At 46.5% G+C, this 13009-nt stretch overlaps 1 protein-coding gene across 1 annotated transcript in view; it reads right to left on the bottom strand.

Annotated features, from left to right (window-relative positions):
- tnrc6c1 (trinucleotide repeat containing adaptor 6C1) overlaps nt 1-13009 on the bottom strand; it is a 57448-nt gene that overhangs the window by 25120 nt on the left and 19319 nt on the right. Inside the window, exon 4 of the mRNA XM_083649636.1 lies at nt 1130-1468. Within this exon, the coding sequence (XP_083505762.1) occupies nt 1130-1468 (339 nt within the window). The remainder of the gene's footprint in view (nt 1-1129; nt 1469-13009) is intronic.

Genomic DNA, 13009 nt, shown 5'->3' with positions numbered 1-13009 from the left:
GGGGGGGGGGGATCTGTTTTACATCCCAGACCATGAAAATGGCCAAGTGATCTGAACTGACTTTTCGTCATCACAATCAAACTACACACAACATTTTATGATCAGAGATTAGCACCTTGTCTGAATCACTTGGAAATAAATCAGAACTGGGTTTAGTGTGCCATGCTGAGCCTCAGTAAAGTAGGCTAACTAGAAGGCTTAAAGGGAAAGAACACCCAGACAGAGCCAGCTGTGTTTACCCTGCATCCTCCACCCCTCTCGCTCTGCTTCTAATCCCCAGCCAGGTAGAGGCAGAGAGAAAACAAACAGCAGTCAGCAACACCTGTGAGGTAAGAGCCTTCACACCGCGCTACAGGTACACTACCCTGTTACACCCACAGGCAGACACTAAGCTAAGCTTAGCTACACCAGGGAGACACAGAGCACTGAGCTAAACTAAGCTTAGCTACACCAGGGAGATACAGAGACAGCCACTGTCTCATGAGAATGCCACTGCTAACAATAGGGCACTACCAAAACGTGCACGATGCAATCACTCTTGGCCACAATAGACGCAACTCACAGCTGCCAAGTCAAGAGCTGGGAAGTGTAGAAAGTCCAAGTTGTGCATTATCATTACAATGTGGGTAGTATTATGCAGATGAACAGTGTTTACCTTCCCTTCACCTTGCAGGGGTGGAGTTTCTGGGAGTGGACGAACAGGGATTTCTCAGCGCAGGAAACATGGAGAGGTCGTTCATCTGCATGTACTACGTACCGATATTATAATGACAAAAAAGCTGGTTGAAAAGCGGCAAAGTCCTCCTTTAAGAATCACAACGTCCCGGGTTCGAATGCCGGGTCAGGGTTGGTTCAATAGGACCTACGGTGACAGTCGGCCAGGCATATTTTTCTTCACAACACCACACATCACAGTGAAATGATAGTGAGCCTCCTACAACTACATACAATTGTAGTGTTCTTCTATAGGACTAAGAAAAATATAAGTGACATATTTGTCCAAATCTTGTGCAATTACCCACAACATTGAGACCTGAAAATTAGCCATCTTCCACTCGACCTGTGTAGGAAACATGCACAGAGGACGCAGAGACGGCAGAGACTGACTCACTGACACACTGACACTGACCTGTATGCAGGCTGGCTGAGGAGGGACAGGAGTGCGTGGCGGCTGCTGCGGGGTCAGCGGTGTCGGGACGTCCCGTGGTGGTGAGAGGCAGGGTCCCGGGGGGCAGAGGCTGGCCCCTCTTCAGCAGCTGCTTGTGCTCCTGCTGGCGGAAGCGCGGGGGCACCTCTCTGGGCGGGTAGCGCTGCTGGAGCTGAGGCGGGGGCGGCTGTGCTGCTGTCTGTGGCTGGCCTCCGGGAGGGGCGCGCTTGCCATTGCCACTGCTGGGGGGCACAGACGGGACGGCACTGGGGTTGACGGGGGGAAGAGGAGGGGCGGGGCCGAGCTTGGCAGAGTCTGGCACTGTGGAGGTAGCAGGTGAGAGGAGAGGGGGGGGGGGTAGCAGCATTAGGCGAAAGCAGTGACGTTAAATGCACACAAAAAGACAATGAGCAGTTACAGCTGAGGTGTTTGCTGAGAAGCTGCTGAGCATCTCCTCCATTTTTCTCATCTTAAAAAGTCAACATCACCATGCTTGTTAAATTCAGAGAGGCGAATGAGGTGATGCCTATAAATAATGCACCAGAGCCTAAAGCCTCTCTGGGCTGCCTGAAGCATGATTCTAGGCAGTGGTCAGTCTAAACACTGGGCTACTCTCTGGATGACCAGAGAACTGCAATAATCTCTGGGTGGTACTGTTACTCCAAGACACACAACTCTCTCAGTTAGAGAGCCGCCTGGCCTCAGAAGACAAGTGCAGAGGAGGTCAAGTAGGAGATCATTGGTTTAGATGTGCCTGCTGCATTATTGTGGCCTATAGTTTCAATCAGGACAGCATTGTCACAAGTCACAAACCCCACCAACACAATCAGTTCATGTCTAGACGGTTACGAGTTATAGGACCCCTGAAATGATCACCTCTGAATGCTCCACAAAAGTTATAGACTAATATTATTAGTCTTTTAGCCATTAGCTGCTGCTGCTGGTGCTGAAGCTAAGTACATGTCTGCTTGCTTTGGTTACCCGTAGCAACAGACTGTGAGTTATTCTCTCCCTCTCTCTCACACACACAAACACACACACACACCCACCCCTTGGCTCTGACCAGCCATTTCCCACGGTCTCTGTAGGGCTTAGGGTCTGTGTCCACTGAACACCTTTTCTTCTAAGCCTGCTAGGGCTGGGCATCATTTAAAAACTGAAGATACCAGATACCAGTAAGATATCAGTAAGTTATACTGATACCAATAAAAGCACTTCATTCAATACTATTTCTGTGGCATCTCGGCTCACTGAATTGTCACCGCAGGCGACTTCACCACCACAGATTGTATGGGTTGTAGCTGCTGTGGTAGTGGGCCAATCACACGTCGCATTCAATCAAAGAAGGTTTGCAGTGATTGGCTGCGAGCAAAACCATACAAATAGTTTTTCTTTTTAGATCTGTATGACCAAAAAAAAAACAATCAAATGCAGCAGGGGGCATCTGGGTAGTGTAGAGGTAAAAGCACCTCCCGTACCACCGCAGAGACCCGGGTTAAATTGACGCCTGTGGTACTTCCGGCTCCTACAGACACTTATTGGCCGTGTCTGCGGGTGGCAAGCCGGTGGGGTATGAGTTTTGTCTCACAGAACCTGCGACAGTTTGACGATGCAGCCAGCAGGGGGCCTACTTGAGCAAATTCGTTTTTATGGGGTATGCTCAGCAGAGGCTTGGGAGAAGCACTAGTCAGAGCTCCTATTGTTGCAGTATGAATACAGAAACACCGTTTGGGAGGAAACAGATTTCTTTTCAAACCAAAACATCATTCTTAAGTACATGAAAAACAAGCTGCTGTTTTGTAAACAATGCTAAAAAGAAAGCAGAGCAGTAAAGGGTGAAGTCCCTGCTGGCTAACTTGGCAGGCTAATATATTGAGGTTGAATGTGGAAGTGCTCGAGGGGTCACCAAGTCCAACAGGATGAGCAGCTTGAGGTCACAGAGCCCGCTGCTGGGTGAGATGCATCATGGGAGAAAGCACGCTGGATAATCGCCTCAGTACATTGCATTACATAATAGACTTAGCATGTGGTAAACTAGAATGTAAACAGGACGTAAAACACAAGTGTCTCTAACATAGACATACGGGGGAGTAGAACCACAGACCCAAACATCAGCTGATTGGACAGAATGTGCACCGAGCCAAAATAGCATTTGAGGTCTTACTAGCAGCAATAACACATAGGGTGAGAAAGGACCGGGGAAAAAACTGTAAAACCAACGACCAAAACAAAACAAAACATCTTTGTGTGACCTAAATGAGTTATAAAGAGCAGTGCTTCGCCATTGGCGGCCATCCCAAGTGTGTGCAGTGAAGCATCGAGCCATTTGCACACATGCGTGCAGCAGCCCCCCCCCCACACACACACACACACACACACACACACAGTTATGTAATGCTGAGGCCCACACTGAGGGGAGTGGACAGGATGGTGTGTCGTGGAACAGTCACACACACACTGATGTTCACGCATTTAATATAACAACCAGTTCTTTCTGCTGCTCGTCCTTTTTCTGTGTGTCTGTGTGTCGTGTGGAGGGGGGGGGGTCGGTGTAATCCTGGCCCCCAGCAGTGCAGCCCCTCTGTGGGCTGCCGAGACCATTGACTGCACGGTCTGCTCCAGTTTGCCCGTCTGCGTTCTTCTATCTCTCCGCCTGCAGCACATCTGCTCTGTTCCTCCTCCTTCCTTGCCCTCCTCTCCTCTCCTCTCCTCTATCCTTCATGCATGACAGCCTCCTGCTGTCGTGCCCTGCTCATCATGACTGTATTAGGGGCGGGCAGATGGACCATTCTCCCTGCTGATTCCAAGAGGTGATTTCCTCTTTTTTTTTTTTTTAATGGCGATAGGATTTCGGTGGCCTGGTGCTCTGTGTGTGATGATAGTTATGGAAGCGATGGTTATACAGTCGGGACTGTGCGGGGAGGGTGAGTGATGAAGAGTGTGTGTGTGTGTGTGTGTGTGTGTGTGTGTGTGTGTGCATGTGCAAGACAGTGTCTCCACCCCCTTGGGCTCTCCACTGTGAGTCTCGCTGCCTGAAACCAGCTTTTAGAACATGATTTGCATAGTGCCTTGGTTTGTCTTTTCTTTTCAACAGATTGACAATTATCCTGCAGTTTGTGCAACATGATTTTTACACTGTGATTGATCAGATGCATTCAAGCAAAAAGGTTCCCATAACAACAACGATGATGCTGAAATACACTTAAGTGTGATTGAGAGCCGTCGTTTAGATCTGGCCTGGGAAGAGAAGAGGGCAGTTTTGCGGTTAATCATTGGAATTTGATACAATCGCTGTTGCGTCTGTGTATCTATAATGAAACCATACACCAGCGTAACTGTAGTGTACAGTGAGGATATGCGAGTATAAGAGAGACCCAGATGCCACTCACTCAGCCTATAATATCATCTTGATCCAACAAAACAAAAACAAGCAAAAACAAAAAATCACCCAAAGAATAGAAGGTGTGAGTCTTACAACGCAGAGTTCTGAAGATAGAGGTGCGATAGTCAGAGGGGGAAAGAGATCAGACTCACTATGACAGCCTATTTGCAAAAACACAGTCCTCAGCTGTGTGTGCGCGGCGCACACTGGAGAATTCCCAGTTCATCAAAGATGCATATCAAACCGTGGCCTTGGGGCTGTGTGTGCTTCACTCTGAGGAAGATGGCCCGTTTTCCACTTTAAAACGAGCTCTTAATTTTCTGATGGAAGAGATGATAGCAGGCTGGCCTGACTGTTAAAGAGCTGGGGGTGGGGAGGTGCCTCTGTCTGTGGGGAGAGATCTGAGAGTTGAAGGTAGGTGGAAGACGAGAGGGTGGAGATCGTCGACAGCCGACAGCACTCTCCCTCTCTCACAGTTGAAAGCTGAAAAACAGGCCACATGTCTTTGAAGCTGAGAGATCCTACTGTCTGCCAGTTCTACAAGTAGAGGTGCATATATACCAACGATTCAGGAAGCAGATAGAGTACTTTATTAAGGATTCATGCTGCCTAGTGTTGGTCTATTGCAAAACAATTACAGCAACAAAATATCAATTGTGTTTATTCATTATTTGATCAAATTATGAATTGACCATTGCCAATCCTCACACAAAACTGACAAACCCTCATTTCATGAGATTTTCTTTCTGACCAAAATCTGAGAATATTATTATTTCCAAGACTACTGTAGGTAGAGACTAGACAGATAACAGAGGAACTATGATCAAAATAATTATTCTTCTACATTCGCTAATTGTGCTAACTTCTTGTAGCTGAAGTTCAACAATTCCTCTTTTAGCTGGTGAACCCCTGGAATCCCCTCAAGGCTTTGAGCGTGGGGAATTCTCTTCACAACATCAAGGGCCAGTTGTGGTCCCCGGACCCCACATTGAGAACCCCTGGGCTAGAGGACAAATACTGTCGCTTTCTCTCAAAAACCTTCAGAATAGGTTAACAGATGACGAACAGCACAGTATCAAAATTTAGCCTGTACTATGGTCATGAACTTCAACATTTCAGCATTTACATGACGTCTCCTACTGGAAAAGTTGTATATTGCGGCAGGCAAAGCGCATGCCATTAAAGTAACGATATCAGGACAGCTTCATTTGAGCAAGCACAAGGCAGAGGGGTGAGCACAGATCCCAATACAATCAGACAGATCAGTACACCGCTAACCTACAGCGTTAATAATACAGTAGCAGCATGCTGACTGCGCTTTCCATTCATCAAAATGGGTGGTGTTGCACTCGGGTGTAGTCGTGACGTGTGCACACAGATAGTCATGATACACACTTTCACTTGTGACAGATTATAGGCTTTCCATCGCTGAGCTTTTAATCGGCCCAGTTAAGGCTTGAATGGAGCGTTTACAAACGACCTGAAGAACATCTCGCTGCTGTTGTCTTCTGGTCGTGGGAAACACACCTGAAGGACAGGCCGGCTGGCTTCTCTGCACATGCTCAGTAGGGCTGTAGGACTGTGCGCATAATCCCTTCATAACAACTGACAGTATAGACCAAATCACCGTGACGTCACCATGTAAACAAATTTACTTCCGGGTACCACTTGGGGAAGGCGGCAGGTTTAAATGTGCGTGTTGTCAAATAAATGCTGTCAAACCCTCTCGTTGTTTTCGGCCGACTACTTCCAATTTAAATGGTTAAACGGTTGGTAAACATGCTTGTCCGACGTATCTAGCCTTTCTTCTGTGTTTGTTTTATGTAGTGTTAGCTAGCTAATAACGTTTGTCTGTCAAACTCGCTGTTTTTTTGCAGACTCGTAACCTCGCGTCACCAGGCTCTTCTCGGCGAGAGCAGACTCGTTAACGTTACAGACAGAGCTACCGACGCCACGTTAATTTAATTTAGCGTCAAGTCTACTCTGGTCTGGTCCAACAGGTAAATAAGCTAGTCTGGTCTCCACTAACGTTAGTGAAAGTGTTGTTATGAATGATATTAAACAACAACACAACACGGACGAACCATTTTTGTCTTCTTTGTCAGTTTGTGCCGTTCACCGCCATTATAATGTGTGGACCCAGGGGTACCCGGAAGTAAATGTAAACATCCCGCTGATTTGGTCTATAGACGGTTTTCACAGAATTCTGTTGCTAGGGAAGAGTTTGAAACCTAGCATATTTCCTGTCAGCTATTGTATTAGCAAACACTGCAACACACACCCTGTAGTGTGTGGAAGTAAGCAACACACACACACTGTAGTGTGTGGAAGTAAGCAACACACACACACTGTAGTGTGTGGAAGTAAGCTAGGGGCAATTTAGAATGTTTCTGTTGTCAAGTTAAAAGTGTCTCTAGTGTCATGTAAACACATGCTGTAACTGTGAAGCTGGGACAGGACGCAGTAAAGCTGAGAAGTAAAACAAACCCTCATCTGGAGGACGGAGCTCTCACTACCTGCACTGAAGCACAACTCCAAAACAGAGGTGCAACATTTTAAGGAATACGCTGCTTTGGTTTTGCAAATAGGTGCCTTTATTTTGCGTACCATTGTGTGACAAGAACACCGCAGCCATTTTGTCCGTGTGCATCCAATATTTAGGAGTTTTCCATGTACGATGCGCGGCACGGCTTTAGAGCACTGTATGTTGAGCGCATGGTACAGCTGGGTTTGCATCGTACCCAGAGCAACATAGCACACCAAATACCGATCAAAACACAGGTGTTTCACACAGGTGAAAATGCTACCTACATTAATAAGTTGATATAAACGCTTATTCACAACTATAATCCTACATTTTGTCATCCGATCCTGTACAGAAATATCAGGAAAAAAAGGGAAAATGACCTTATCATCCTTATCAGATGTGCAAAGAGGACTGTACCAGGAAGGAAAAGGGGGGGGGGGCATGTCTTTGGATTATCCAATTAGTTGTGAATAAATATGACGCTGTCATTAAGAGGCAAAACTCTCGCTGGCTGCATCACATTCAAAATGCTCTGCAAAGTGCAAACGCACTCCATGTCTGACGACACAGTGCAAAGGACACAGGGCTGTATAAGTCCAAATATGTCTCAAATGTCATCGGAGCGTCTGAAAGGTGTTTGACACTCACACACCTGAGTGCTGTACTGTAAGTCCATCTGAATTGCTCTCAACTCCCAACAATCATCCTTGCCTTTTCATAAGCCTTTCTGGCAAAAGCTATTTTGAGCCTACAGGGGTGTAGGCGGCTGACAGAGTGGAGGTAAGCCTATATGTCTGCTGCTCTCCGAGGACAGGTGCAGGATACAGGCAGCTTCCCTGGCCTGGCCTTTTTGTGCCAACAGCTGCAGGCAGAGCAGATTCTACCGTCTGTTATGATTTAGAGGAAATCATGTGTGTGTGTGTGTGTGTGTGTGTGTGTGTGTGTGTGTGTGTGTGTGTGTGTGTGCGTGTGCATGTGCGTGTGTGTGTGTGTGTGTGTGTGTGTGCGTGTCTGTGTGTGTGTATGAGAGAGAGTGTGGACTGTCCAGCCTTGCTGACCCAGGCAGCACCCGCTAGGGCTGCAAAACTGATTGAGACCGCAAAACTGATAGTGAAAGTGCAAGAGGCTGCACTTTCTTTAGGGAAAGGTGTCAGACAGACCGCTTACTATACAAGACATTCTGGGGATTAAAATATTTTTTATTTTATCCCAACTAAGCAAATTCTAAGGGAGAACATCTCATAATCTCTTCCTGACCTTGGTGGTAGGGGGGTTACCTTAAGAAGGTTCATGACAGAGTAAGTCCCTAACTTCTATGTAGTTCTAAACGCTGGTTCTTTAGGTCAGATACATCTATTCAAAACCATCATGGCATATGCCATCATAGCCTGAAATTAACTCCTGTCAAGTCCAAGTGCATCTGGTAATGGTGTTAATGATCATTTAAATGGTGAAAGTGACTAATTGTGCAACAACGTGACATGCTTAATGAGGACAGGCCCATACAGTATATATATGCACCAATTATAATTCTCCACAAGAGCAGAATGTGGCCGTTACCTCCCTCCAACTTCTAAATGTGGTTCATCATCGCTGCTGCCTGCATCCACTCAGGCTGTGTATCCACTCAGGCTGTGTATCCACTCAGGCTGTGTATCCACTCAGGCTGTGTATCCACTCAGCTGTGCATCCACTCAGCTGTGCTCCTCGGGAGAAGATATGTAGGAGAGGCGCTGACGCTGACGAGAGGCGCGCGGGTATAAATTCCCTCCTGATGGCTCCGCAATTTATGACTCTCCACCACAAAGCGCTGGGCGTAATTAAGCCGACGCCAAACGGCAAATTAATCTGTTATGAAATTATAGCAGCGACACCAATTTAGAGTAACAACATTATCTTTTATGGCACTATGTAAATGTGCTCCTTGATGTATATGTTGCCCCCTCCCCACTACACCTCTGAGAGGGATAAAAATGCATAGTATGAACGGGATAACAATAGCTCATTAACCCGGAGACGTTAACCCTTGCACAGCGTGTTGATGGCAGGAGTATGCTACTGGGCCTATACGCTGTGTGACACACTGTGGTGATGAGGGGGAGATACATCTTCGGGCGAGGTTGGGGTTGCGAAGGGTCAGTTGGTGGCACTAGGTGTGTTAACCTGTGTTTATACCATGGTCTGGGTGAATACTCTTTTCTGATTGGCCGTCAGGTGTGCGTTAAAACCGTTTAACACACACACGCAGTTAAGTTGAATCACATTATTTTAAAGTAATCCGCTAGCCAATCTGCACAGCTGTTTAATTAAACGGCTTCAACTCGCTAATTCGTGAAAATCTTGATAATAATATTGATTTGGAGGACAATAACATGGCTGGATAGCTAGCTGGTTGAACATGGCCTACTCTTATATTTACCGTTTGTCAACCGTATAATGTAAATGGGCCCCTAGTTTATTTCCTGTTGCAGTGTTTGCTAGCTGGCAGGAAATAAAGTAGGGTCCAAACTGTTCCCTAGCAACAGAATTCCAGTGAAACCATCTATACTGTGACTGTGGCATTTCCAGAGCATCTCCACTACTATCATACAACTGAATGACACTGGACCTGAGGGCTGATGTCACTGCTGCCTGGGAGTGAAGGATGGCGTCATTATGGGCTAGTGACCCTTACGTGAGTGTGTGTACATGCTAAGTTTAAATGTGTACGGCACGCTTTTAGCTGTATTTAAATAGTGTTTACTCGTGAACTCCCAGTGGAAGTTAGTGAGTCAGAGGGCTATAGTACCCATAAATAAATAGTGTTCTAGGACTAATATACTGTATGCTTACTAATATAGATGTACATGCTTGTGTGTGTTTGCATGTCACGTCAGGGGACTGGCAGTGTGTGTGTGTGTGTGTGTGTGTGTGTGTGCGTGTGTGTACGTGCATGTGTACGTGCGTGCGTGTGTGTGTGTGTGTGTGTGTACGTGTGTCACAGAAGTGGGCCAGTAGAAATATCCTTCAAAGGGCCTCTCAGCTGTGACGGCAAACAGGAAACCGGAGCGCATTCTCACACGTTCACATGCCTCTCTCTGTTTCACTCACTCTCTGTTCACATGTCTCTCTGTTTCACTCACTCTCTGTTCACATGTCTCTCTGTTTCACTCACTCTCTGTTCACATGTCTCTCTGTTTCACTCACTCTCTGTTCACATGTCTCTCTGTTTCACTCACTCTCTCTGTTCACATGTCTCTCTGTTTCACTCACTCTCTGTTCACATGTCTCTCTGTTTCACTCACTCTCTGTTCACATGTCTCTGTTTCACTCACTCTCTGTTCACATGTCTCTGTTTCACTCACTCTGTTCACATGTCTCTCTGTTTCACTTACTCTGTTCACATGTCTCTGTTTCACTCACTCTCTGTTCACATGTCTCTCTGTTTCACTCACTCTCTGTTCACATGTCTCTCTGTTTCACTCACTCTCTGTTCACATGTCTCTCTGTTTCACTCACTCTCTGTTCACATGTCTCTGTTTCACTCACTCTCTGTTCACATGTCTCTGTTTCACTCACTCTCTGTTCACATGTCTCTCTGTTTCACTCACTCTCTGTTCACATGTCTCTGTTTCACTCACTCTCTGTTCACATGTCTCTGTTTCACTCACTCTCTGTTCACATGTCTCTGTTTCACTCACTCTCTGTTCACATGTCTCTCTGTTTCACTTACTCTCTGTTCACATGTCTCGGTTTCACTCACTCTCTGTTCACATGTCTCTCTGTTTCACTCACTCTCTGTTCACATGTCTCTGTTTCACTCACTCTCTGTTCACATGTCTCTGTTTCACTCACTCTCTGTTCACATGTCTCTCTGTTTCACTCACTCTCTGTTCACATGTCTCTCTGTTTCACTCACTCTCTGTTCACATGTCTGTTTCACTCACTCTCTGTTCACATGTCTCTCTGTTTCACTCACTCTCTGTTCACATGTCTGTCTGTTTCACTCACTCTCTGTTCACATGTCTCTCTGTTTCACTCACTCTCTGTTCACATGTCTCTCTGTTTCACTCACTCTCTGCTCACATGTCTGTTTCACTCACTCTCTGTTCACATGTCTCTCTGTTTCACTCACTCTCTGTTCACATGTCTCTCTGTTTCACTCTCTCTGTTCACATGTCTCTCTGTTTCACTCACTCTCTGTTCACATGTCTCTCTGTTTCACTCACTCTCTGTTCACATGTCTGTCTGTTTCACTCACTCTCTGTTCACATGCCTCTCTCTGTTTCACTCACTCTCTGTTCACATGTCTCTCTGTTTCACTCACTCTCTGTTCACATGTCTCGGTTTCACTCACTCTCTGTTTACATGTCTCTCTGTTTCACTCACTCTCTCTGTTCACATGTCTCTCTGTTTCACTCACTCTCTGTTCACATGTCTCTGTTTCACTCTCTCTGTTCACATGTCTCTCTGTTTCACTCACTCTCTGTTCACATGTCTCTGTTTCACTCTCTCTGTTCACATGTCTCTCTGTTTCACTCACTCTCTGTTCACATGTCTCTGTTTCACTCTCTCTGTTCACATGTCTCTCTGTTTCACTCACTCTCTGTTCACATGTCTCTCTGTTTCACTCACTCTCTGTTCACATTCTCTGTTTCACTCACTCTCTCAGTTCACATTTCTCTCTGTTTCACTCACTCTCTGTTCACATGTCTCTCTGTTTCACATGTCTCTCTGTTTCACTCACTCTCTGTTCACATGTCTCTCTGTTTCACTCACTCTCTGTTCACATGTCTCTCTGTTTCACTCACTCTCTGTTCACATGTCTCTCTGTTTCACTCACTCTCTGTTCACATGTCTCTGTTTCACTCACTCTCTGTTCACATGTCACTCTGTTTCACTCACTCTGTTCACATGTCTCTGTTTCACTCACTCTCTGTTCACATGCCTCTCTCTGTTTCACTCACTCTCTGTTTCACTCACTCTGTTCACATGTCTCTCTGTTTCACTCACTCTCTGTTCACATGTCTCTCTGTTTCACTCACTCTCTGTTCACATGTCTGTTTCACTCACTCTCTGTTCACATGTCTCTCTGTTTCACTCACTCTCTGTTCACATGTCTCTGTTTCACTCACTCTCTGTTCACATGTCTCTGTTTCACTCACTCTCTGTTCACATGTCTCTCTGTTTCACTCACTCTCTGTTCACATGTCTCTCTGTTTCACTCACTCTCTGTTCACATGTCTCTCTGTTTCACTCACTCTCTGTTCACATGTCTGTTTCACTCACTCTCTGTTCACATGTCTCTCTGTTTCACTCACTCTCTGTTCACATGTCTCTCTGTTTCACTCACTCTCTGTTCACATGTCTCTCTGTTTCACTCACTCTCTGTTCACATGTCTCTCTGTTTCACTCACTCTCTGTTCACATGTCTCTCTGTTTCACTCACTCTCTGTTCCCATGTCTCTCTGTTTCACTCACTCTCTGTTCACATGCCTCTCTCTGTTTCACTCAATCTCTCTTGTCCTTTCCCACTGTCACGTCACCCAAAGGCACCGTGTTCAATAGCCCAATCAGGACACTTTACCCATATGTCCCCTCAACACTTCATTCTGCCTATTCCCTTACAGCCCACCTTCCTACCTGTTGGTCGCAGCCTGCTCCCCTCTGCCTACATCAGCCTGCTCCTCTCTGCCTACATCAGCCTGCTCCTCTCTGCCTACATCAGCCTGCTCCTCTCTGCCTACATCAGCCTGCTCCTCTCTGCCTACATCAGCCTGCTCCTCTCTGCCTACATCAGCCTGCTCCTCTCTGCCTACATCAGCCTGCTCCTCTCTGCCTACATCAGCCTGCTGCTCTCTGCCTACATCAGCCTGCTCCTCTCTGCCTACATCAGCCTGCTCCTCTCTGCCTACATCAGCCTGCTCCTCTCTGCTCCTCTCTGCCTACATCAGCCTGCTCCTCTCTGCTCCTC

The sequence above is a fragment of the Poromitra crassiceps genome, assembly GCF_964638095.1.
Source record: "Poromitra crassiceps genome assembly, chromosome: 13".
NCBI classification, from domain to species: Eukaryota; Metazoa; Chordata; class Actinopteri; order Beryciformes; family Melamphaidae; genus Poromitra; species Poromitra crassiceps.
The sequence above is the reverse complement of the archived record's forward strand: the minus strand, read 5'-3'. Positions and strand labels throughout refer to the sequence as shown.